The 26,929-nt window shown below is 39.2% G+C and overlaps 1 protein-coding gene across 4 annotated transcripts in view; it reads left to right on the forward strand.

Moving 5' to 3' along the window:
* The window catches only part of UBE2E1 (ubiquitin conjugating enzyme E2 E1), a 44,536-nt gene that overhangs the window by 13,751 nt on the left and 3,856 nt on the right, over window positions 1–26,929 (forward strand). For all 4 annotated transcript variants that reach the window (XM_065666064.1, XM_065666065.1, XM_065666067.1 and 1 more), the window contains one exon: window positions 22,868–23,000. In XM_065666064.1, coding sequence (XP_065522136.1) covers window positions 22,868–23,000 — 133 coding nt within the window. The remainder of the gene's footprint in view (window positions 1–22,867; window positions 23,001–26,929) is intronic.

Raw genomic sequence — 26,929 nt, forward strand, 5'->3', positions numbered from 1 at the left:
CAGAAACAGACTGATTCTTTTTTCTGCTCCAGCAAGTTAGCTCTACTATCTTACTGTTTTCTATAGGAATCAGAAGAAATGGGGCATCCTCCTCTTGAATGAATGGGGAGGACAGTCCATGGGCCAACCTCTGCTTGGGCATGAGTGAATTTTAAAACGGGCAAGCATGCAAGCTGCAGCAAGTTTTTGCCGTGATGCTTGTATTGCACCCCCACTTTGGAAGCAAGATATTCATATAGCAATAAAGTCAATGAGCTTATACAATGTTACACTGTTTAAAATCCTCTGTAAATCAAGAAGGCACCACCTACTATTCCTTGAAGAATACATGTAACAGATGTTCAACTGTATCTTTGCAGGCCTTCTTGAACCACTGCATGAGCCACATGGCTCTTGAGCCATGGATTGTCCTCCTAAAAGCACATGAGCAAGATGCTAGGAGTGGGAGAATAAAACTGGGGAAGTGATAACAAGGAAGGTTGAGAGAGAAGGAAGGGCAGAGGTAGAGGGAGAGGGCAGAAGGGGAAAAGAGAAACAATCAGGCAAAAAGAGTAGGAAGGCTCCCAAATAACTTGGAACTCAGTCAATCCTGATCAAATAAACTAGTATTAAAGAAAGGAAGTTGCCAATTTAATTTGTTGAAGGCTCTGTGAACCTGCATCTCCCCAAGGAGCACATCTTGCTTTTGTAGCTATTGGAAGAGAAGCATGGCAAGAGTTGTTACTCAGTAAATTCCATAATGCTAGAAATGGAGATAATCACTGAAACTGTTAAGAGATCATTTTAGAACAAATTAAGTCCTTCTAGCCAGTAGGCAGTGGAGTTGTGGAAGTTGTTTCTGCAGGAGGTTGTGGAGGCAGATAGTAGCAGCAAAGATATCACTCAGAGATGGACTCAACAAATTCATGGGCAACAGGTCCATAAACAGAGAGGAAAGTCAGGAATGTACCCTTTAGCACCCCTAATCTAGTGTCTGTAGATGCTGTGGGAGTAACGAGGGGAATTGATCGCAGACAGTGGCCATGGTCATCTGTTCTGAGGAGTAACTGCTTTTACCGCTGCCAAGAATAGGGCACTGAATTAGATGACTCCAAATGGTCTTTGAGAATTCTATGAGGAGTACCCACAAAATGACCTCCCTCCCCTACCCTGTCGTCCCTCTTTCCAGCCCACTAACTTCAGTCTGTCTTCTGTTCCCTCGTTCCACTTGACATTGCTTTTAGCTACATAAAATGTTCAACTTCTGCCCTTTATGGAACTGTTCTTTCCTCTCTTTTTATGCTTTGCCATTTAAAGCGAGCCCTTGTTTCCTGTCACTCAGCCACTTCTGGCTTTTGTGAAGGGTTAACCTTAATGCGTTTGTGTTGCTGAATTTAGACTATAAAATTTTCAGGGCAAAGCACTTATTTCATTTTTGTATGTGTTTGCAAAGTGGTATGTAAATTTCCAGCATGCTTAAATGTTCTTTAATAGTAAAGTAGGTTTAGTCCTTGGGCTTGTAGATGTCTCCCTATCCCCCTTCCTCAAAAAATGAAGTTCTGCTTATGTTGCCATGTTGCATTTCTTTTTCCTTATCTGAGGTAAATAAGTGAGTTGTTTTATTCAGCAGCTATTGTATTATCTTGAATATGTGATTTGGTTATTTTCTGGTTTTATGCACATCAAGGTTATCACAGCTGTTACTTTGCGGTACTACTGCATTATAATAGGATAATGTGTTTTGAGATATATTAGTATTGGGTTTTTTTTTCTTCCTGGGCAGTAGCAGAGAAATAATAAAGGTGTCCAGTAGCTAATCTCTCTCTTTGCTGTCTTTGTGCTCCTACTTCACCTTCCACCTCAATAACTAGCAGGACTGTAGCTATTTGTTGGCGAAATATTAGTTAAATTGCGGAGCTATTACATGTGCTGAGACATTCAAATTTAAAGTACTTAGTATTCAGTGTGTGTACTCCTAATGACTAGAAATATTATGTTACATTGGAGGTTTTGTAATGTATCAGGTATGTGTTGTGCATTGTTTTTTTGCACAGAAGATGCAAATTTTCTAACTCATAGATTGTGTAAGCCGTACTTCCTATGTTTCTTTACAAGGATTTTTGCTTTGCTTTTCATAGTACAGTCTTAAGAGGAGATGTAAAGTTGGCACAAATAATTTAGCATTGTGGTTGTTCAGGTGCATGTTTCACTTCAGTGCTAAGTAGCACAGGACTAGCCATTTAGGACATATTTAATAACTGGGAAAGACTGAAAAATAGTGATTGGATAGTGGAGCCTTTGTATGGTAACACTTTGCAGCAGGGGTGCGTTGAGCTGACAGGGTCTAGCTGTAGCAGCAAAGGGCTGAGGGTAAGTGAGGATGGGCAGTGACCACTCTCATGGCTGAACATGGCTGAACAGCTGGATGGGATTTATTAGTGATTCATAGCTTGACTTAAAGAGACATAAGGAAGGAGTGCTGATCAGGGTCTGGATCTGGGAAGGAGACTTGTCTGTTATATAGTGAAGTCTGCTCTCTTTGCAGCAGTCTTCATCAGTTCATAGTGAATGGGGTGAAAAGAGATGGAGATAGAATTGATGGCTGAGCTATGACACATTAGGAAAGAGTGAAAATACAGAGTGGGGTTAGCTGTGACCCTTAAAACCAGAGAACAACAGGGGAAAAGCATTTTGCCAGATCCCTTTCCAGTAATAAACTTGCCAGTCTCTTGCACAGATTCCCAGCTCTTTCTCTGTACTTCTTTCCTAGGCATGCTCTTGATTACAATCCAGTGTGGTGTAAGTACTGCAAGAGAGCTAGTGTGCCTGTTCCAGCCCATGGGAGCTGGGCCTCTTGCTGCAAACCATCACAGGGTTGTAAGGAGCAGTGTTGGTGTCTTCTGTTTCATTATCCTGCTGAGTTGAGCAAGTTCTGGTCCCTTCTCTTTCCTGATAGCTGCACTGATCCTTCAGCAGTAAGCCATTATATCTGTCAAAGTCTGCAGCCCATGCCTATAAGGAACTGAGGAGGCAAGGTTGTCCTGTTGCCAGAAAGAAAATATTTTTGAGGAATCAAAAAATAAACAGACAAAACCATTCTTGTTCTATTAATTTACTTGCAAATAAAGTAGCAGTGATCAGCTCAGCTACTGAATGTGTATATAGATTTATTTCTTTTTTTAAATTGCTTAAGTATGTGGATCACGAATCAGGGGAGCTTGATGAAAGGGAAAGAGGAAAGTGTTTTTAAATTACTTAAATGGGCAATTGAGATAATCCTGAGAGCAGGGTAACTTAAGAATTGACATTTGTCATCGTACTTTGGTCATTAGAAAAGTTTATTATCTTCAAAGGTTTCTAGTCAAGAGTATGCATTTAAACTTCACTTTGGGGAAATGAAGGCATTTGGCATATGCAGTAGGTGAGCCTGTGTGAGCATTTACACAGCAGACAGCTGTGTGCCAGGCAAATGAAAGATTCTTTGGTCAGTATTTTTACTAATCCTTCTTTCGTGTACACATTAAATGGCACATCTGGAAAGTTATCTAGCTGCTGTTTTAGCAAATGGCTTCTTTTCAGAGGGAGAATCTTGTTTTCTGGGTATTAAAATAGTAATGGAATTGTGGTGTTTGCTTAGATTGGCTTTCCTGGAACATAACATGTCATATCCTAATGATACACTAGGTCAAGTGCTGAATTTCAGTCCTTGCTGGAGATAGTGAATGAACTGTGTCTGGAAATAAGCGGTTTTGTATGTCCCTGTTCATATTACTGGAGTTCAAGGTCAGTAGAAGAATTGTGGGTTTTAATGTATGATATTTATGATTTATGCGTTTTTTCTACGAAAGTGCTGGCACTGAACTGTGTGAGCACCTTGCTGTTTTATGTATAGCCAGCAATTTTCTCAGGTGGTTATACACAAAGAGGGTAAGCATTTCTTTTTTTAATTCCTTTTTTCTTTGTTAATCACACTGAGGCAGTTGGATGGAAGAGGTTTGGCTTCTGAAGGAAGCATCTCTCTTTTTGTTTAGTGTTCTGGGGTTTATATAGGGTTATTCTCTAGTAGGGATTATATAATAAGATTATGAAGTTATGATTTCTTCCCAAGGGCCACATATGTGATCTCTGGTCAGTAGGGAGAAACTCACACTTTTGACCTTTCTGTTTCTTTGGACCCATTAATTGTTGGGCATAATGGTGCTTCTAAAATGGCTTAATTGTTCCATTTGTGCTTACTCTGTTATTGCCATTTGATGCTGTCTCTCTACACACTGCCAAAAGCCCATGGTATATTACATTTTTATTGTTATGTAAAGCAGCTGTAAAACAAGCAGTGTGGTTGTGTAAGTGTATTTGGAATCTTTGCTATTGGCTACTTCATTTTTCCCCTTTATGTCTCTAGCTTTTACATTTATAGTTTTGCCACCACAGGGAGCTAATGAAAAGCAAACATATAGACTGTTTGTTTAATAATAATAATAATGCCATGCACACACTCATTGCTTCCTTATTCATATTTATTATCTTGTTTCACAGTATAAGAAAAGCTAAGAGTTGTTGTGCTGGGGTGTTTTTTGATGGGAGGATTGGGGGGTTTGTCTTCATGCATTGGTTTGATTGCTGCATTCCTCTGATTTTAGGGAACTTCAACAACTGTAGAGCAAGTTAGCAAATAGCAAACAAAGGCAGGCGAAAGATAAATGCATTTGCAGTAAGACATTGATCCAGATGAGGGGAAGTCTGAACCAATTTAATTTTCATACTTGCGTGCCCTTAGGGAATCAGTCCTATGTGCGTCCCAGCACATTCACAGGATTGTGAAAACTGATGTATTTTATATGTTCAAGTTTCTCTTTACAAGTAGTACTGAAGAAAAGGGCTCAAATTATCATGTTTTTTTTTGTTGTTGTTCCTGTACCTTTTTGGTATGTAGCAGAACTGCATGTTTCAGTAGTAAAATTATGAAATGCACTATTTATTAAGGGTCTGATTTTCAACAGTAGCTGTTTACAGTAGAAGTACTTGATGAGATGATGAGTCTCTTGATCATTCTTTGCCCTGGTGGGAAAAGTGTGTAAAAACAGTACAAGAGCCACTGGGGCAGCCTCTCTCAAAACTTTTCATCCATGCTGGTCACAGCTGCTAAGACATTTTTAATAAATAGACCTTTTCTTAGTTTAAGCTGTTTTACTTCTCTAATTGAAGCTTGCATAGCTTAGATCCTGCTTTCCGCTCTATTTTGAAAGATACCTGAACTCAGTCACCACTGAACCAGAGCTGCCTTCTTTCTGTAGCCTGTGCTTGCGGAGGCATACCTACTTGCTGAGGGTCTGCTGTATTTGGATTAAAGGACCAGAAACAACATATAAAGATTAAAAGATACTCAGGAGGGTAATGTGTACTTGAATTTTGCCAGCAGCTAAAGGTAAATCCCTTATAGTAAGGAAGGCTCTAAATAGTGCCTTTCAATGTTTGTTTTGCAGTAGGTGAGTTGTTCAAGAAAAAAGAAAATATAATACAGCTGCCAGACTTTAAAATAAATAAAGTAGATTTTATCTTGGTTTTTATTCTGCCCACCATTTCATTTTGTGAATTATGAAGTAATTCATAATAATCTAAAATTTTGGAACAGCTGTACAACAGCTCTAAGAGAACAGTGTTGCATCAGGTCTGCTTCTTGCTAGTGGTGTGTTTAGGGAATGCATGTGTGTGCAAATAACCCTTTTACATTCACTTACCAGAATGTGGTTGTATTTCTGAGAAAGAAAAGGGTTATTTTTTCTTTACTTTTTCCTGCCCCAAATGTGCAAAAATAGCTGTATGGAAAAGAATTGTTGTAAGAAGAGCTTTCCTTTTCTTCAGCATTTAACTTGCAGAAGTTCACAGAATACACATTTCCCTAAACTTTGAACATTGCATCACAGAGGAGACGCACACACAGGCAAGTCTTAAGTATGGGCAAAACAGACTCCAAGGAGAATGCTAACTTGCCACATTAATCCCAGTGGTATAAAGGGTAAGGCCAAACTTCTTGTGACTGCAAGCAAAAGTTAGCTGGGACCAGTGCTGCAATGTTGTGTATTCTTGTAATCATTTTGTAGTGAAAATGATAATATAGTTCTAGATCTGCCATTTTGGAAGACTACACTAGAGTGTGTGTTCTGAACAAGTGTCTAAGCAAAGGGGTTGAAGTAGGTTAATCCTCTTCAATCTTGGCTTGTCTTTCTGCACATCTGCAGAAAGTAACAGTAGCTGTTAATTTTAACTGCCACTGAACTGAGTTAGTATATCTATGAAGGCATACAGATTTTGTGTATGTGCATGCATATTAGCGTGTTTATAACATATGCATATATACTCAGATTTTACGTATGAAATAGTGTCTATGATCAGAATGAGATATAACTATACCTTTATCACCCAAGTCTGAGGTGTATGACATTTTCAGAAATCTCAATCTGAATGTCATCACACTCAATTAGGACACCTCATTTTGTGTTTCACCCACCTGGGTTTCTTTTTTCCATTCAGTCCTGTCAGCAAGTCAGAACTAATTGTGCTCTTGTGCCCTTGGCTAATCATGGCAGACTGGGGGTTTCACCCGGTCTTTGCTGAGTTTTGACTTGGAAAAATGAACTTCTTAACCATGTAAGAACACTTGGTTTCATAAATGTTTCATTGTTGAAAATATACCTTGAAAAGAATAAAATAAAATGTGACCCAAGTGACGTGTTGTTAACAAGAGTTTCTCTGCTCCAGAAATTAATTTTCAGGTCCACAAAGCTGGTCACATATAGCCTTTTCACATGTGATTAATGTATATTAATGATGCCAGTGTAAAGATCAAGGATCCCATGATACTACAGAATGAAGCATTGCGATGTAAGCATATCTTCTCTCAAGTACAGTGTCATTTCCATTAAACATAAGAACCACAGGTTTATTCCAAATGAAGAGGTTGTAGTCCTCATTTAAGTAGCATAACGTAAAAGGACTACGATCTTGGATTTCTCAGATCCATTGGTTCTATATTTATTCTTGTGATTTTCAATACCAAGACTGGGAGAGAGGTTGAGCCAAAGTCATGCAGATATCTTTCATGCGTGCTCTATGAATACTTGACATGTGGCTAAGATTTCATACAGAAACTGACAGAATTCTGAAGTAATTTTTTTCTGCATTCTGTGTTTTTATTTGGATGATTTGATGCTAGTTTGCATGCAGCTAACTGCAACAGTGTCTCTGTCACTAGAAGGTGAGGGAAGTTGGAATTGGGCTCCATAAGACATAGTGCAGGCTGGTTTTGGATCTAAGGGTCGGTAACACTTGTATTTAGGCATCAGTTGTATAGCTGAGGCAATGCAAAAACTCTGTAGTTTCTCTGGATTGTCATTTTCTGTCATGTAGTAACTAAATGGAGCAAGGTTTCTAGTGGAATTTTAACATCAGTGTCCTCAGTCTGTAATCTGGTGAAGTCTCTCTGAGATCTACTTGCACTGCTTTATGAATTTAATGCCCCTTTGTAGAGATCCCTATGTTATAAGCTATCCCTATTTTAGGAAAAGTTTTGGTTGAAGTCGTGCTTGTGTTTGGTGTAGCTTTCACCCGATCAATGATAGTTAAATACAAATAATACAGGTACACTCTTCCTGCAAGTGCCCAGAAATATTATTGCAAAACTGGCATCAATCCTTTTTAAACCATTCATCCTGATGATGGCACCTGAGAATTTGCTTATGCCCACAGAGTAACTTGGAACTGTTGACAGTAACTCCTTCTATAATGAGGTTTAAAGTAGCATGTTGAATGTGTGATATCAGAGGTTCAGGTGACATGACATGTAAGGTTCTCTTACTTTGCTTTCTTTATTGTCCATCTCCCTCACTGTTGTCTTCAGCCATACATGCTGCATTTCATTTGGTTAGAGGTTGTGGTTGGTTGGTTGGGACTTTTTTTCTTCCTCATGTATAGGCATACCAGTGTTAAATAGGGGACCATTTTTTAGCACTTGTAGTATTTGTTTTCTCATAATCCTCTTGCTGAGAGTTCATATGCTTTTTTACTTCCTTCATCATCTTTCTCAAATTCTCCTCTTAGGCAGGCAGGTATACTCTGGAAGAATATGGAATGAAATACTTCAGTCATTTACTTCATTCTGCACAGAATACTAGTGTAAAAGAGAATAAATTGGAAACATCTGTTTTCTTTTTCTCATACTAGAAGAACAAAGAGATGCTCGATTGAAATCAAAGATGTCAAATATAATAATAAAGGAAGGTATTTTATGTGTCTTTCACACATATAAACAGTCTGTGGATCTTACTGTCACAAGAAATCATTGAGACCAAGAACGTGACAGAATTTGAAATAGATTTGGGTAGGCATGTGGCTATCGTGAATGTTTCAAAATCAGTCTTGTTAATTATGGTGATTTTGGAACAATGTTAAGCCCATGCTCCTAGGCTTAAGCAAGTTTATCTGGAGATGTTATATCTGAAAAGCACACTTTTTTGTGTTCCTTTGAGTTGAACATTCCTATAGACTAAAATTCACTTGAATTCTGAGCATTTATTGGAATTATTTTTGTTCAATCCCAGTTTGTACGTATACAAGCATTTTTCTCCCTCCCTTTTCCACATACACATGTACACACCCATCTTATGTCTGCTAAGGACTGGATATCCTCCTCACATATATTCTCTGTCCCTTTCTGTGCCACTATTCCATGTATCTGTCCATATCAGCTCATCCCAGGAAGGACCATTATGGATCATGTCTGATGAGGTTGCATGGGAATACCTATGGAAATGACCTACAAAGTGAGCAATAGAATCCAAAGACTTATGAATGATTAATGCCTACACAGAGCAAGAGCCACAACGTTGATTAAACTTGAGTATGCTGTGATGAGTGAAATCACTGTATTTCTGCAAAGGAGGTGATAATGGTAGCAGGTTCTTTACCATGTCTTGGTTGTTTTAGTAAGTGGCACTTCAAGTTATGGCATTAATTCCACAGAGTGGAAAAATATCAGGAGTGAAGCAATAGAAATGTTAAAAGATTTGACAATTTAGTTGACATTTACGCCTGCAAATCTCGGCAGGGCTTTAAAGCACACAGTTCCTGTGTGTTGGGGCCAGAGGGGAGAAATAGCTTCTAAGTATGATAAAGTTCTTGCTTTAAAAACAAAACAGGAAAAAAAGAAAACAACACAAAAACACAAGAAAAAACAACCAAAAAAACCACCCCAACCCCCCCCCCCCCCCCCCCAAACACCACCAAACCTGCATGTGTGGAATCAGAAAGAAAATGAAAAAGTAGTTAAGCAGAAGCCTAATAGAGACAATAATTAGAAATCCTTGTGCATTAGCCAGAATATACCTGGTCTTCAGATTCTGTTACTGGGAGTTTAGGAAAGGGGACTTGAATAAATCACGTGGCTTCAAAGGAAAGAACCTTAAAATGTCTTCTGTAGAGAAATTCGGCTCTCTGCAGAGCTACGTGCTTTCCTTTGTAGGGTTGTGCTCTTCTGTAATTATCTAAGAATTACAGTCAGATTACTGACAGAATCAAAGCTTATTGCTTGTTTCTAAGATGCTCAGCAGCAGTATTGATTGATTACAAACTCTGGGAGTTTATTCTTCCAAAAAGAATACAGTGTTCTGGCTTTTTCACAGGATGCACAAGCAACAAGGATGCTTTCAGAAGTGTCTTTGCTGGCAGTAAGTGTGAGAATGAGGAATGCCATAATTACTGACTGGGCTAAGTGTAATGAAGCAAACCCCCAGTCAAAGTGCTTTGCAGCGATCTGGCTTTTGCAGTCACTGCTGGGTTTTTTTTCAGGTTCCCAGAAGAGATTTCTCTCCTGCCTTACATGTGAATTTGTTCTGCTAAATTTGATGGAAGTTTTGTCATTGTCTTCAGCTAGCCCAGACTGATATAGAAGAACTGGCTCCTAGACAGACAACTTGACAAATCTATTTGCTCACAGAACAGATCTTTAGCAACGTGTGGTCTGCTGTAAACTTCTTACTTTGACAGTAGGGGAGAAACTTGCTCTTTACTATCTTAGTGCTCATTATGGGCATACCTATGGTGGTAAGTCTTCCCATTTTGAAAAAGGAAGGGCAGTATGTTTTTCTGGCATTTGAATGAGAAAAAGGCTTAGTATGAATGCATATAAAATACTGTCTTTTCCATCAACTTTTGTGTAATGCTGTCCACTGTCTCAAAAAGAATATTGGAGAAGTATGTGAAGTTTGGAGAAATCAAAATTATTAAAAAAGAAACTAGAATTCTTATGTGAAGACAGGAGTTTCCTTCAGAGAATAGACTGAATATTTATTTTCCTTATTTTTATTCTCTAGAGAAAATAGATGGGAAGCTTATCTTCCTCTGTCCTCTAATACAAGAACAAAGGCAAATGGGATTAAAAGATAGAGAAATTGAATTTATTTCGTTTTTTACAGAATGAAATTAGACACAGGGATTCCATGCTCTATTACATTCCTGAAGCCAGGAATTTAGCAAGCTTCTAAAAGACTCAAACTTCTGTGGAGAGCAAAACCAAACAGAATTACTGCATCTTATTTCCCTTATTTCAGAAGGGAAACATATTTGCCTGTTTTGCAGGCTCAGTCAGTTACCTCTGAGGATGTTGCTAAAGTAGGGGAAAGCAGAAGACCTGGCATGAGCCTTCCGATGCATATCTCTGCCCCATTTGACACTGGAAACTAGTGAGACACAAGGTGTTGGAATATGTGGACTTCAAATCAGATCCAGCGTGGTAATTTTCTGTGTTTCTTTTGATAAGGTGGTAGAATTCTGTGACAAAGAACTCTACTAGAACTCTACTAGAGTCACTAGAACAAAGTTCTGTGACAAAGTTTGGATTTGACCTCTGATCAAAGTCTCTGTGGTAATACTACTTCTATTATACTAATAGGTGGGCTGAGCTTTATTTTAGCATTGTTTTATAGGAGAAAAATCTGTAGAAAAAAGTCTTTGTGAGTTATGTTATAGAAAGGTTTGTGCATTATGAAGCACACACATATGTCTATGTATAAATGTGTGACAAAAGCAGCTTTTAGAGTAATTTACAAAAGTATTTTCTCTAATGGTTTTGTCAAATTAGTATCTCAAAGAACTGTGTTTGAAAGCTGAAAACGAGTGCGTGCATACTGTGGTGTCTTACTCTAGTATTTAATGTTGACGTTGCCTGATCAAATTTCAAGTTGGTAGTAGTATTAACTCATGGCTTTTAAGTTATGTGTGTGACATATGGGTTTGCATACTTTTATACAGAGTGAATTAAGAAGTCATTTTAGTATTGGTTACTTTGCTACTCTGTTAATCATCCTACCATTGGGATGATTTTTGTGTGTGTGATCTGTTTTACTCTGCTATGACAGACATGCACAGCAGAAAAGAACTATTTTCAGTTAGTTTGCCTTAACTGGGAAAAACAAGAGTTGTTGGTTGTCTTCTCGTAACTTTTAATTGCATCGTCTTAAAACCCGGATATAAAGCAAAAAATTGTTAGGAGTCTATTTAAATGATGGGAGTGCCAGCTGCCTTTGGAATTTGTCCATTCTCACAGATTTATTAAGAAGGCTATTTGCATGTATTCTAAGGGCTTTATTTACTGGCCTTTCTGAGTTGACATCTGGACATACAAACTTGCATAGAAATATTTCTGCATTTTATTTTACCTTGAGAGTTCCGGTGGGATTGCCTAGGCTGCCTGAGGGATTTTCTAGCATAGTGTAAATAGTGTAAATATTTTTACATTGTAAGCATACTGTTGTTTGAACATCTTTATTTCACAAAAAGGAGTATTTGAAATGCCTTTTAGTGAGAAAATCAAAGTGAATGAAGCTGTAGTGACTGAAAGCAAATAATTTTTCTTTGTTCTTACGGTGCTTTTCCCTGCCTTCATACCCAAAATCCATGATTTGTAGCTAATGATAGATTTATTCCTCTTCTTATGTTGTTACGTATGTAAAATTACTTCAAGCGTGGGTATTAAGGCTGTCAGTTCTTCCAGGTGGTTTGTCATGCTACTGTATGCTATTATGCTGGTTTCCTATGTGTGCCTAATTAGAAGTAACATGTTGAGTTTTTCTTCAAAAAGATAATACTGTAAAATGAGGTGCAAGCTGTCCATCTATCTTTGTGTCGGTGTTACAGTTACCTAGGCATGCTTCTTTATTTCTGTTGCCCCCTGCATGGAAATGGCTACAGCATAACAGAAGTGATGACAGCTCTCAAAGCATACCCAGGAGCTCCCTCCTGATCTTGTCACCTTTTCCTTAAGGTGTTACTTGTAACAATGCTCAGGTTAAAAGGTTAGACAGTGTAAACAGCTGTCTTTAAAACACTTGCATGGGTCTGTGAGGAATGCTTTGCTCTGTGAGGTGTGCTTCATGTCTCTGGGAAATATAATAGACGATCTCATGCTAGCACTGCTACCAATTAAAATATTAACACCATCCAGTAAAGAAATGCGGTTTACTAAATGTCACTAAAAAAACATCTCTGAACTTCATGAGTTGCACAATGGGTTTATGAAGAAAATATGTCCTTTGATGGCTAGAAAAGCCTCCAGATCATGGGAACATTCCTGAAGTATTATTTAACATCAGTGTTTTCAGCTGATTTCAGTGTAAACTTAGCATGCTTATTTTCCTTTTCATGACAGTGAAAGGTTGAATCTTAGTTTGAACATGATCAGCTGAAGGAGCAACGTTCCCAAACTGTGTGGAAGCAAGGATGATGTTGATGATGCCTGGACTCACCATGCTCCCTGGCAGTTCCCTTTTAGATCCATGCTGTGGGCCTTTGTCAGCACACTTAACTGCCACTCATGGTGTTGTCTTTCCGATGATTGCATTGTTGCTAAGACCCCTCTCTTTTGTAGACATGAGGGAGGAGCAGACACCCATGTTGGCTTTTATGTGTGTGAATGTGGTGTGCTTTTTATAACATGTGTAAGTGATGTAATGCCCTATGCTGAAACTCTTATTGCCTGGCACTTCATTGCCTTTAATGTTTCCTTATGTTCAAGAGATAATTCCAGACAGAAATGTGATGAAGTGAAGGAAGCTTAAAAGTCAGTGATGTGGGGTTTTTTTTTTTGCTGTGTGGGGAAGTTACTCAATGTCAATTGCCAAATAGGGTTCTGGAGAAAAAAAGACAATCTGTGAAGGAAGGACAACAAAACTGCAGGAAGCTACCACAAATGCCTGTTCAGGCTGTCTTTACACGTGTGAATACACTATCAAAGAATCCGAAGCTTATTTTTGGGTTTAAATCCCTTGAAAGATTTGTTTTGTTTTTCAAGCTTTTGCCCTCATGTCAGCTTCAGAATAATATTTACATATGTATCTGCTACAAGAAATGCTGATTAGTTATTGTGACTGGCTTGTGTTTGCAACTGTTATTAATGAGAACAACTTGCAGTGGTATATAAACAGTTTTTAGTGGCTGCTATGTAGCTGGCTGGCAGCTGTGTTGTATTAGAGTGTAGATAATCTTGTTTTACTTAAAAAATAGTAAGCTCTTATCTTGGATCTCAGATAAAATTTCTAGTCTGTGCATGTCAGTTTCAAAACTCAAAGGTGGGGTTTTCAAATTCCTGCTAGGCAGCTTTGATAGTAGTTCAAAACTGTGGAAATGGGGAAGGAGATGCTCTGGATAGTGCAGCATAACTGAGAATAATTAGTTTTTATTTTGAGATGAGTATCCATATTCTGGTTTGGTATTGGGTGTTTTGTGTAACTTTGCTGTTACCACCTACAATGAAGTAGGTGATTCCAAATGCAGTGATCTTGGTTTATTTACTGAATGGCAAAGAAAGGAAATTGATGTAAAGAGTTTCATGTAGTCAAAGAAGAAAGGAAAGACATCCAGATCAGATTTTTTTTTTTCTCTAGGTTTCATGCGTTGTTAAGATACATCCTTCAAAACATACTATAGTTTGATTTGCAACATATTACTGGTATCAGCCTTGGTATGCTGATAGGAAGCAGTTAATGATGTGAAGCCAGGATAAAGGGATGACCTGGTTCTCTAGTTAACTGATGTTGACTCTAATGGGAAAGAGACTCTACTGGTTGTTTGGCTGATGGATTTGTTTTAATTTGTAGCATGTGTTTAGGGGAAGTTGGTAGTAGGTGGGTGGTGGGACAGGTGGATCAGTTTTGGAATATGTGATATATGAGCAGGTTTTTTTTCCTTAGGTTATGTTCTCTTGAAAGGTTGAAGTTGCGTATAAACCATCAGTCTTAAAACACTGCATCATCTGTTCTGATGAGACTTTAAACAGAATTCCTGTAGCTCAGTACAAGAGAAATGGTAGTGTGTCTCTAGTCTGGCAATGCATTATCTGCTGTCTTTAAAATAGGCCTTTTCTTCCCCATGGAAGCAAGAAAGCTAGCTCAAAGACACAGTTGGGTGAAGCCACAAGAACCACGTCTTTATTAGTTTGAGGAGTTTGTCTTGTATGCTTTCAATTTTCGGTATAGCAGGGGTGTCTTGCCAAATGTTGCACATAATCTAACATTCTGGGGCCAGTTTTTCCAAGGTGGTTTGTAGCTGCTGTTGCCCTTTTGATGTAAGTAATTCAGCATATGCAGTTCTTGGTCTACAGAATACGAGTTATAATTAAATCAATAGGGCAAACTGATGATAAAGTCCAAGATAACCAGTCCATTCTGTTACCTCAGTGCTGGATAGGTAGACTTAGCAAATTGGTGGGATCTTCCCCCCCCCCCGCCCAAACAGGGCAAGTGACTTTTGCAGAGACAGAAGCCTCCAGATTATGTAGGTCCAAATTTAGCAGTTTTACAATTGATGTACTACAGGGTGCCTAAATATTTATGAAGTGCTGGGCTTTTTTTACCCATTTATTGAGACCATCTTTCATATTCCTACACTGACAGGGACAGAATAGGCGATGGGCATGGAGGACAAACACAGATATAGGTCCCAGCTTGGTTCTGGAATGGCAGATTAATTGGGGTGGCTTTCTATAATCCTTAGTGGATAAAGTATGGTATTTAGGGGAGAGCCCCATATCATTTAATGTAGCATAGTTAGGGCTGCTTCTGGGGGAAGTGGGTTTCATTGAACTGTTTTGTTGTCAGAGGGGGCAGTTTCTTTTCTGCATCTGAAGAACCTACTATGTTCCAATAACTGCCAGGAGGAAGCAGAGCTTTTGTTTTCTTTTGAGGGGTATGCCAGATCTGAGGTAATGAGCTTTCATGTTTGTTAATAGTATTGATTTTCTTTTATTGAATTTTAGGAAAAGACTCAATGTGATGCTGGGCAACCACTTGAAGAGTATGTTTGCTTTATGAAAGCATTAGTTACAGAAAGGAATAGGTTTACTAGTTATATTTCTATACCAACTTCCACAAACCTGGAATGTGGAGAGGCCCTAAGCAAATGGTGTACTTGCAAAAACAGTGCATTTGTGAAATTGCCTGGTTTTGTTTACCAATTGTAAATTACACATCTGTGCCATAAATACTAAATTTGGAAATGAGGTCTGATGATATGAAGGAATTTCTGTCCCCGTGTTGGCAGCTAATAGTCCAGTTGACAAATAGCAGGAAGGAAGCATGTAAAAATAACACAAGGTTAAGTTGGCAGAGCTTCTACCATCACATCATCTTGTCATTTTAAGTAAGTCATTGCTAATTGTTAGGCAAGTCAGATTCTCTTCTACTCTTTCCTAATTTGTTTTATTCTTTCTTGTGCAGGGTGTTGTTTAATGGGAGATGCGAGGTCAAATATAAGCCAGTGCATTTTAATTTATTTAATTTTTGATCATGGTGTCAAGCTGTAACTATGAGGAGAAGAGGAAAATGGATTTGCACACAATGCAAATCATTTAATTGACTACTTAGTTTGGCATTTTCTGTATTTGCATATTGTACATACTGAAGTCATAGACTTGCAGAAACAGTCTCTCTGCAGTCATGTTAAACACTGAAAATGTTCCTACACGTAGTGGGAAAAACTTCCAGTGCTTTGGGGTGGAGAAGGCTAGGAAGAAGCTTCTGCAAAGGAAAACAGAAGCCTTTGAGAGCTGAGCAGGCTGTATTTCTTTTCAGTTTTGGAACCAATTCTAAATGGATTATTTTCTCTTGAACCTTTTTATGAGGACTTGTTCCTAAATTGATTATTATTTTAACCTAAATAGAACTGCAGCACGCTCTTGAGAATATCATAAGTCTCCTTCTGACCTCCCTGTTAACTGAGATTTCATTTTAAATCTTTGAAGCCTGGTTTAAAAATCAAACTGTACAGAGAAGTTATTCAAGAGGGCTGGCCTTTTCACCAAGTACTTTAGGAGTAACTTCACAGTAATATTTTGCAGAGACTGAGATATTTCAGGTGGTGGTCCTGAATTTGCAAGTACTCCTGGGCATTTCTCTTCCCATTGTAATTGTAAAGAGTGAGATCTTGGCAATGATAAGGCTCGTGGTTGTTGTGATGTTATTGCCAAGTACTTTTTATGTGAACTGGAAAACCTGGTGAGTTGGGTTGTTTTTTTCTTTTCCACAAAGAAATACCCCTGAAACAGATTTCCTTGAAGTCTCATATATCCCTGCATAACACCTTATCAGCTCCATTATCACAGTTATTTAGTGATTTAGTTCCTTGTAAGCATGTTATTCGCTGCACCATTTATCCACCAGTTTAAGCTTTGTGCAATTTTTCAAACCTCCCCTCCCCAGTTTTACATTAGTCTGATACTTGGGGGAAAAGCTTTCCCAGATGCTAGAACAGAAATTTTGTGCGTGCACTTCTCTGTTAGAAACGTGGTGGGATTTGTAAGGTACTTACCCTTGTGCAATAATATTGTGACTGCTGTTATTTAAGGCAGAAAATGTAGCGCCTTCAAGAAAATAGTAACATTTATTGCTTTGTGCCTGAAAACCGTGCCACTGAACATGCGTTAGAAGGAGAATTAAGTTCTGTTTTCTCAACTTTATAGCTTGGATTTCTCTCGCAATAGAATGTTCCATCTCTGCTCACTTACGTCTCCTCTCTCTCATTTGATCCTTCTTATGTTTTGATTAAAGCCAGGTGCAACCTTTTCTCTTGCTGTCTTTTCCATGTGTGTGTCATTGAAATTGTAGGCATTTCACTTACGGTCAATCCATCAGTTTTAGCTAATGTTAACACAGAGGAGCAGCTTGGCTGTGTATAATGACACAGGGTAAAAAATATCACTCGGATTCACATAGTCATGTGGTAATTCAGTGTATTACCTTTAATTTTGCATGGTTGCCCAGGAGTTTTGTTGTGTTGTGATTTTGTTTCTTTCTTTTACTTTCATTTTCAAGCTTTGACTGAAAATGGGAGGCAAAAAAATGATATCCCACTTTTAAATTATTTTTCTGAAAAATGGCAATTAAATGGATCACCCAGGGTATCCTGTTAACTACTTCTGTCTTGTCTGGTTGAATGTCTTCCTAACAACTGTGTAACATTTTAATGCTTATTTTACAATTGAAAAACCTGTGTAAGTGCTGTACACAAGTCTTTGGATTGCATTGTAGCATGCTAAGCATAGTGAGGTCCTGTCTGAATGGAGTGTCTCAGTGCTATAGTAATAACAATAATAACATATTTTGGTAGCTAAAGCATATGCGGAAGGTGACAATTTGTTTCTAAAATTAGAGCTATGCATTAATATGAAGGTTTTGAAGTGACATTGCAGTCAAAGGATTAGCTTCTTGTTTGTTTGGTTGGTTTTAACTCTGTTCTTTGACATTCTCATTTTGAACAGTTTGCTTAAAGATCTGAAGAGCAAAATTTCTTTGACAAAGGGATTTTGTAAGCATGTGGGTTTTCAGTGGCTAAGCTAGATGAGCTGTTCTGACCCTACACCTGCCTCCCCCACAGTGAGCCAGGATTTCTGGGGTTGTTTTGCAGTCTGTGTGCCAGATTCAGCCTAAAAATGCAGGTGAGCAAGCTCCGCATGGACCCACTTATGGACTACCAGAAAAGAAAGCATATTTGCCTTGAGGTCAGGAGTGGCATGGATTAGGAGGGAAAATCAGTGTGCACCAGAACAATATGCTGCCTCCCTGCCAGTCAAAAATTCTGAAGTATTTTGGGCTTGCATGGTTAAAAATAAAAGAAGGAAAAAAAGAGACCTTCTAACATTCAACTCAGTATTTCCTAAAGCTGCCTAGTGGGGTGATGTGTGCATCACCAAGGTGCCATTCCATGTTCGGTCTTTCACTGTTCTTTGCTACAAAATAAAACAACAAAAACTTGGTGTTGCTGTCAGCTTTCAATGGCACAGCTTTACATTGGAGATCATTAGATTATCTGCCACCTTGGAATTCCCATGTGCTGTTAGTATGTTGTTTGCTTTCTGGTTTGAGCTGTGTCCCTTGGAAAAGGTCATGTCTGCAGTGTTTTTGGAAATTATGTTTATTTTCCACAAGTGTGCAACTTCAAAATAGCTTAGCTACTTGCATCAGACTTTTCCTGTTCAGGGCAAAATAGCCTCGAAAATAGCTTCTAGGGGGATATGGAGTAGTTGGAGTATGAGTTTGTGGTTTCGTTACTTGCGGTTTGAACTGAAACATATTTTAGTTTTTCATTAGCTGTTATTTACTTCAGCATACCATGCAGTTTCCCTTCTTCCCATCACCCTGACAGATAGACATCTCTGGCATTTTTAAACTACTCTGCAAAATTAGCTGTTAAAAGGTATTACGTGCTGCTTTGGGTATGTCACAATATTAACCTGTAGCATCGACTGATTCTGATTTATTTATCACTACAGTGATCTGCTGTTGTGTGTTTTCTGTATCTCGGAGAAGAGGAACTAAAGTATTCACCAGGCTGTATTGTCACTAGAAGAAAAGCTTATGTTATATTATCATTTGGTCAACTCCTAGAAAGGACTAGGTAGTTTCCAAACGTCCTAGCAAGTTGACAGACAGCAGACTCTTTCTGAGTCGTTCTCCTGGAAAGTACCAGCAGTGTGTTCCAAGGGATTTTTGTACATTAAATATATGTGGTCAATGCCAAAAAGTCCTGCCCTCCCTCTGTGGCATATGCATAATTTGAGTGATTTGCCCAGCGATGCCTAGGCAGAGGGAGGGAGCTGAGTTTGTGTGTGCAAAGCATCAGGGTGGTATCATGTAATTCAGGCCCGTGGTGTAGGCTGTTTCTTGCTGGCTTAATACAGGAAAACCACAGGCTGGCTGTTCTTGCAGACTGTTTGTCATTTGGCCTTTTCAATACATGAAAAAGTGTGTCTCTGTGTGTCTTTTCCTGAACACTTAATCTCTGAGACAGAGTCCTATGTTTACAGTTGCTCAATACTGCATGGCATCTGAGCATGCAGCAGATTTACATGGGCATCATTCTGCTCCCCAGCCTTTGCTGCAGGCATTTCTAATTCACCTGTTTGGTTTTTAAGTTGAAAAGAACATAGCGCCTGTCAGCAAAGGGAGGCAGAGGAAGATAAGGTTTTCCAAAGTGACAAAAGGCTGGTTAGGACTTGGCCCAGGCAGAACTTTGAGCTTCATCTGACCTGTGCCAAGGCTTTCTCCCCATCTCGCATTTACCAGGAGGATTCAGACTTCTGCTTGTGCACTTGGAAAGTTAAATAGTCCTTGAACAGAAACTACCTGTGCACTGGGTAGTTTCCTAAGGGCGTTATCCTCATAACATCTGTCCAGAGGAGAAACCCAGCAGCAACTTGGGAATGATCAGGAATAGTTGTTACGGGGGGGTACAGCGCATCTTCGCTGAGCATATCACCATTTTTCCAGGGAAGAGAGTTCTCAGTTGCACTGCTGTGTAACACATGCTGCCTAGTATGATAATGATGGGTTGGGATTTTTCCAGGTTTTTGGATGTCATCTTTTGCTCTGCATTACTGGTTTTTGTCTCATTACTTTCTGTGGAAGTGAAGAGGTTGTGGGCTGTTGAGCTCAGTACAGAAAGCTGCTGCTCTCATACTCTTGTCTTGCAGTGGAAACAATTTCTATTTATTTGGTTGAAATCATCTTCCCAGTGGTCATATATTGGACAGCTTCAAAATGCTGCATTAGATCTAGGCACTTAATTTGAGCAGTGGTGACATACAAGCAAAGCAGCAGCTGTGCCTGTGAACCCTGTATCTACGCATCACTGAATTTCTTTTTGAAGCAGAAATTGCAGGGATTTTTAAACAAAGAATGTAATCTTTAACCTTTGACAGTTTTTGTATCTCCACCAAAAGTTAATGCCCCTGTGGTCCAGAATTGTCACTTTTCTATTAAGCACTAGGTCTTCTTGAGCTGCTTGATATTACCTAATCCTAAATTAAATCCAAGCAATATTGCACTCTGAAGCTGACTTGCATCTTCCTCTTTGCCTTCCCTTTACATATTAACATTGATTTCTTATAAAAATTGAGCATCTATAGCTGTTTCACTCTGTTAATTCAAGTATGTAAAGCTTAAAAGGTAAGCTTAGTACATCACTGTTAAAGCCTACTGATGTCTTACAAAGATGCTGCACACTCTCAATACGGAGGTCTAGCAGTATATTACTTTCGTGCAGTGATAGCTCTAATTGGAAACCTGAAAGGGTACAAGAGATTTCAAAGACTATCACAAATAATAATAGATTATTTTTTAACTGTGAGATATTTTTATTGTCAGTCCTTTGGGTTGAAGCTGGAAATAAAATGCAAAATGTTGCAATATCTCTCGTTGGTTCAGGGGGCTGTACTCGATGCTAATAGCGCATCACATTTCTTGAGTGCTGAAGTGCTCCCGGTTGGCAGTTCTCATGATATAAATTCCAACAGTAAATGGTGCTAACAAAGCTCAAGTACCTGTTCTATTCAGTAGCTCCACCTTTAGGGGAGGGAGGGGAGGATGATCATGGTGGAAGTTGCAGTAATGGCACTGTGTCAGTAGGTTGCTGATACCTGCATAAAGAAGGTAATTCCTTGGAGTGGTGGCTAAGGGTGCCCCAGAGAGTCCTTTTCCGTAAGTTGCATAGTTAAGCTGATGTCTTTGAAGAGGTAGAGCATCCTGTCAAAATACAGCTCTCTTCCAGTCTAATGCACAAGTGGTAGCTGGAGAGTACCGAGTGCCCAAATATATAGACCTGCATAGGACACTGACAAGTCATTAAGGTGGAGTGGGATGCTGGGAGTGTTCAGGGGGACTGGCTTTTACTTTAGTTTAGTACCACTGTGGGGGGTTTTGTGTTCTGAGGAGAGAAATCTTTCCCTGGTGGCTAGTGTGTCACTTTGCAGAGAATCTGTCTCCTTTTAGTGCTTTCTTACATGCTTTCCTTGCCCGGAAGGGTGCTTTTAGTCATAGTCTCGCTGTTGTTGAACTATTTAGCACCAACATATTGAGAACTTCTATTTTTAGTTTAATCTGAAAATAAATTCTTAGGTTTGATAACAGAATTAGCTCCTTTTCTCTCCCCTGATTTTCCCCTGCTCCAAGAACATGCTTGCCAGCACTGCAAAGAGCGGGGGGGGGGGGGGGGGGGGAAGCATTACTCTGATCACTGTTGCTACATTGCGAATGTATGGTTTTTTAATTGTATTTCTGTTTGTAACACTGTTACTAACACCTAGCAATTACTCCAGTTCCCTTCACAGTAATCAAACGAATATTGTTGTGCATATATTGAATGTATTGGATTGCCTTCCTTCTCAAGTAATACTGCTCCGTGACTGTTGTCATATGAAAAGAGCCTTTTCTTTTTAATCCTTCTGTCTTACATTAACCTTGTCAGAAGAATGGGAAAAGAAGAGTAAGGCTGGTTTTCATTGTATTAGGGATGTTAAAATCCAGCCTCTTACAGAGCAAGGAGAGATTTCTGAAGTCATAGCACATCGATGATGGAAAAAGCTGTGTCAGCACCTCCCTCTATGCAAAGGGAGTTCTTTTCAGCTCTGGCATCTTAGAGATAAAATACTACCATAGCAGCAGAGAAAGGAAGAGGTAGCAATGGAGTCCTAAACCATTAAAGGCTGTGTTGGTTGAGCTGTACTTAGAAATGCTCCGTGACATATGGCACGCTACAAAGTGTAAGTGTCTGAGGATCTCAGTAAAACTAATTTCCAACAAGCAGGCATTTGTTTTCTGCAACACCTTTAATTTGTACTGCTTTTGGTGAGCTGCTGGCAGGTTAGGGAGAGCCTAGAGTTACACAAAGCTGATTTGAGAAAGCTCTGTTTTAATTCGACATTGTGATCTTAATTCCCCTTACAAAAACAGTTCCACAATACAAACAGTAACAGTGGGATGAGTTCGTGTGACCTCATTTTAGAAATCCGTGTAGCAAAATGATGAAAGTGTAGAGAATTTTGACATCTAAGAGTATCATCCTGTATTTGGCTTCCTTCAATTATACTGTGAGTCTTGCTTTAGCCATTTTATAGAACACACAATATTAAAAATTATCAACGTAAGTCCTTAATTTATTTAGGATGGTCTCTGGGATACAGTTTTATGAAGGCTGAGCTGGAAGAGTCATTTTTGAAATACAGTAGGGAATTGTTCTTTAAAACTTTCCTGTTGAGATTGTGTAGCATGTTTAAGAGTAGTTCTGGGCAATGCTGCTCTTATAAATGTCGGTAGAGAGAGGCTGAAAACCATACCCCACATCTAGTTTCTCAGCTTTGCTAAGCAGTCTGAAGCACTAATAAGCCTAGGTAAGATTTCAGAGATTTTTGGAAGCATTTAATCTACTTCTAATCCCTGTCTTTACTTCAGGGGGTGTATGAAATTAAACATTGGAAACTTTCTTCTGTATCATACTTTAAGAATGTAAGAGGTCATATGTATTTGAACTGTGGTACCATCCCTAAACCATTTGGTTTTTTTTCTCTTAGTGCTGGCCCCAAAGGTGATAACATCTACGAATGGAGATCAACCATTCTAGGACCTCCAGGTTCAGTCTATGAGGGAGGTGTTTTCTTCCTTGACATCACATTTACACCAGAATATCCTTTCAAGCCTCCAAAGGTAAGAGACCTGTAGCTGACCTTCTCAGCCATGAACACTCAGCAGACCACTGACTAGCAAATGGTGTTAATGGAATGCAGCCGGTTTGAAAGCCACTCTAAGAACAAGCTTAAGCTTACTTGAGACATTACATTGTTTTCTGTTAGCTAATGTTAACAACTTATACATCCTCTTGCTCACTGTTTTAGAGCTTGCTTTCTTTTTCCCTGCTTCTGTTTATAAGAGGCCCTACACAATTAGTGCAAGCATCAGTACAGGACTGAGAAACTGGAAAGAAAATAAACTTGGCGAGAGGAGAAAGGATATCAATACTTGTTTCTCAGACCACTCAGTTACCATAAGCATAACAGTTATATATGTTTTGGCCACTAAAGTAGTATTTAATTTTTCAGTTTTGTTGAGTACTTGTGCTGTTCACCTACTTGTACAGTACAGACTTTTTCTGTAGGTGTGTTATATTTGTGAAACTCTTACATTCCAGTGTTATGTTCCAGTGCTGCAAGGCAAATACCAGTGCAAGTGAATGTTATCCTGTGGTTCACGTACTTGGCCAGAGGAAGAGTGTTGGGTTACAAGAAGAGGTGGTTGTGTATACATTTCATGTTTGCCTTGTATCGAAAGCATTTATAAGCATGTTTAACTTTCTACTTAAAAGTTGTTGCATTGATGAGGTAAACACCAGTGACCACCCCTGCTTCAGACTGGTTTAGTCTGCTGTAGAACGGCTTGCCATAGTTGAGGCCATCTTAGCAGACAGTGCTAATTGGTCATACCGGAAAAATTAGTACAAGCTAAATTCCTAAATTAAGGAAACTGACTGTTCTTGCTAGCATAACTTCAGGGTTTCTGGTAGTATCAAGAGGACCTTAAATTCTACCCGTAAGCTAGGGCTTACGCTCCAAGCAGCATGATCTACCCTGGGACATCTCTAGTGATTTCCTGCTGATGCCTGTCCGTTCCTCTTCAAAAGTTTTCTGGCAGCATAGATGGTTCTCCTGTGCCTTGTGTTAGAGTTTAACTCACTTCAGAATAGTTTTTCATTATTTTGTTTGAATTAGCTTGCATGGATAATTTACTGTCCAACCAACGCTATGCAATACCTTATGTCATGAGCCCAGTAAGCATTTAAAGAGGGAGCTTTTACCTTGCCATGTGTGCTTTGCTACACCTTTGCTTTCCATGCTACAGGTTAGAAGCATTTATTATTTTGGCCTTATTGAGCCCGGTGCCTTACAAGACAATGTTATAACTACCAGTGGTTTTGAGACAGTCCTATATGCCAAGTTCTCTGATGCAGAACCAGAGATACAGATTTGTCATTGCAGCTCAGCCCTGCTTTCTGCTCTGCACTTCTGACAAGAATCTCTTTGCCTTTATCTTTGAATCTAAGCCCTCACCCAGATGAAAAGAAGGGTGGGATTAAAAAGGAATCAGTCATCACTTAGTGAGGCCTTAAAAGACTAGTTTAGTGGAGGTTCTAGTGGAGGTTCACTAATAGAATGGCACTTTAAGTGCCATTACTACATGACTTTTAAGTGAAGAACCTATTTATTTTTGAGACTCTTACAGCAGCTCCTGTGCTAATGCCTGCGTAAGTGTTAATCAATGATAATGTGGAAAATATAATTAACATATTGCTTCTGCTTTATTGCCACTAATTTGTTGATTTCACATTGACCAACTGCTTGCAGTGACTGATAAATATTGCTTGTGGGAAGTGGTAGGACTAATGTAATTACCATAGCCTTCCTAGAGCTGTCTTTTGTGGCAAGAAGGAAAGAAATAGCTGCTTGAAACAAAGCCAGTGTATTGTTTTGATGATAAACACTGGTAGAGCAGGTACCTCCTTGAAGCTCATTTCAAAAGCCTTCACCTCTGAAAAGATGAAGCTCTCCAGAGACTAGTTTCCTAGGCAATCTTCCTTGCAAAGCTTTGCAAGACCAGTGGAAGAAAGCCTGTGCTGCCTCTTTGAGTCCTCGGTAATTCTCACAAGGACAAATGCCATGTGGTCGATGAGCATCCTAGAGATGTGTGATGAAGGATATACAGGTGCAGCCTTTGAGGGCTGGGTCTGCCTTCAGCTGAGGGTTTGATTTTGGTAAGTTGGAGCAAACTTTTGAGGGGAGGAGGTTGCAGTAGGAGAGCCAGAGGACTGTGCTAGAAGTGATATTAACAGATTCCTGAAAGGATATAAAGAGGAGCTGCACTGCTGTACTTGAGGCTGGAGGATTTAAAGGTCTTAAAATTAGACTTGGAAATGCTCTGCACAGTACAAGAACTTCAGTGGGAGAAATCTGATACAGGACAGATAGTCTCCTGTCCTAAATATGTATAATGGAGTTATTTTGCATTTATTGAGCCTTCCATCCATCTTTGAAGATGTTAGTGTTTATCTGTTCTCTGCTTTTATGTTTTCTCATTTTGTGTGGTATTCTGGTTTTGCCTTTGTTTCAGATAGCAATTGAATCAGGCACATGCTGGGTGGGCATGGACTCAGGAGAATCCAATAAACAAGTATAATTGGAATTTCAGAGTTAGTCCTCAAGATGATTACTATTCTTTTGTACTATTATAATGGACCTTTTCCCAAGAGTTACATTGTACTTGGGTTAGACTTCATTTATTGAGGTGAAAACAGTAGCTTGTGTTGACCTGGTGTGTGCTTTGATCATTTGTATTAATAACCTCTAACCACTTCGTTCCCCCCACTCCCATTCTGCTGCTTGTGTAAATTAACCTCTGCTATCACTTCAGGGTAAGATTAAGATTAGCATCTTTTGTGCCTTTTCAAAAGCTGTGCTTAACTCTATGTAGTTACTGCATTAAATGTAAGCTCAGGTGTGACATTTCCAAAGGGCTGTTAGTTACAGTCTGTTTTTCTGCTATTCCACTTGCTGTTCTCTTTATCCCAAATACATTGTACTACTTTCTAAGGAGCTCAGTTTCTCTTGGGTTTGGTCTGAATCTTCTAGGCTTATGTGATACTTCCCCTTGGCTTTTGTACCATCAGCAAAAACTGTAAATGGCAAACAGCTGGACTACATGCATCTAACACCATCCCAGTTGTGACTGGCTGCTTAAGTGAAAACAAATGTAGATGTCATCCTACAGTGCTTTGGTTAGGTAGTGCTCCTCTAACTGGAGAAAACTGGTTTTGGTGCTGTGGATGTAACTCTTATGTCTTAAGGTCTGTTAAGGAACCGGGCTGTTCAGCAAATATTCAGGAGTCTTCTTTCTTTCCCTCTTTCACCTCTTTCACAAATAATAATTAAAAATTAAGCCTTATTCTTAAAGGAAAGCAGCATTCATGCTTTGTTATCAGCTATTAGCCAACTGGACTGGGAGACTGCCAACAGAGTATTTATTTAGCTTTTGTGCTCAGAATTAGGATTAACAACTTTCTGTCTTCACAAATTAGAACTCTTGACCTCTCTTAATTTGGTCCTTATTGTATCAAATTGGAAATGCTCCATGCTTCCCCCTCTTGAAGTGTTTAATCTGTTAGAATTACTACCTCACCTACCTTTAGAAGCCTTCTTGGAAAGAGACCAAAGCTGCAGGTCAAATACAGAAATACTGAGCAAGCAGTGGGGCTGGGCTTGAAGGCTGCTTGAAGGCTGGGGCACAAACACTGCAGCAACTGCGAATGCCACTAACTTCAGTTTTGCCCTAAACAGTTTGGGTTGGAGCAGGTACCGCAGGGTTGGATCCGCCCGCTGCTCAAGCTGATGTATGTGGAATTCCACATACTGTAGGAGTCATAGCTGCTTTTCCTGTGAGGGTTAGATGATCTGTAAACCAAAGGTCACTTTGGCTTCTTGCCTGCTTTACCTCTAAGTTTCCCTAGGTAGAAGACAGCAGGAATTCTTGGTTTCAGAGTTGCAGCTTGTTGCAGAAGGAAGGGGACACATCTCCACTCTTGCAGTCAT

Source organism: Lathamus discolor, chromosome 2, assembly GCF_037157495.1.
Source record: "Lathamus discolor isolate bLatDis1 chromosome 2, bLatDis1.hap1, whole genome shotgun sequence".
Classification (NCBI taxonomy): Eukaryota; Metazoa; Chordata; class Aves; order Psittaciformes; family Psittacidae; genus Lathamus; species Lathamus discolor.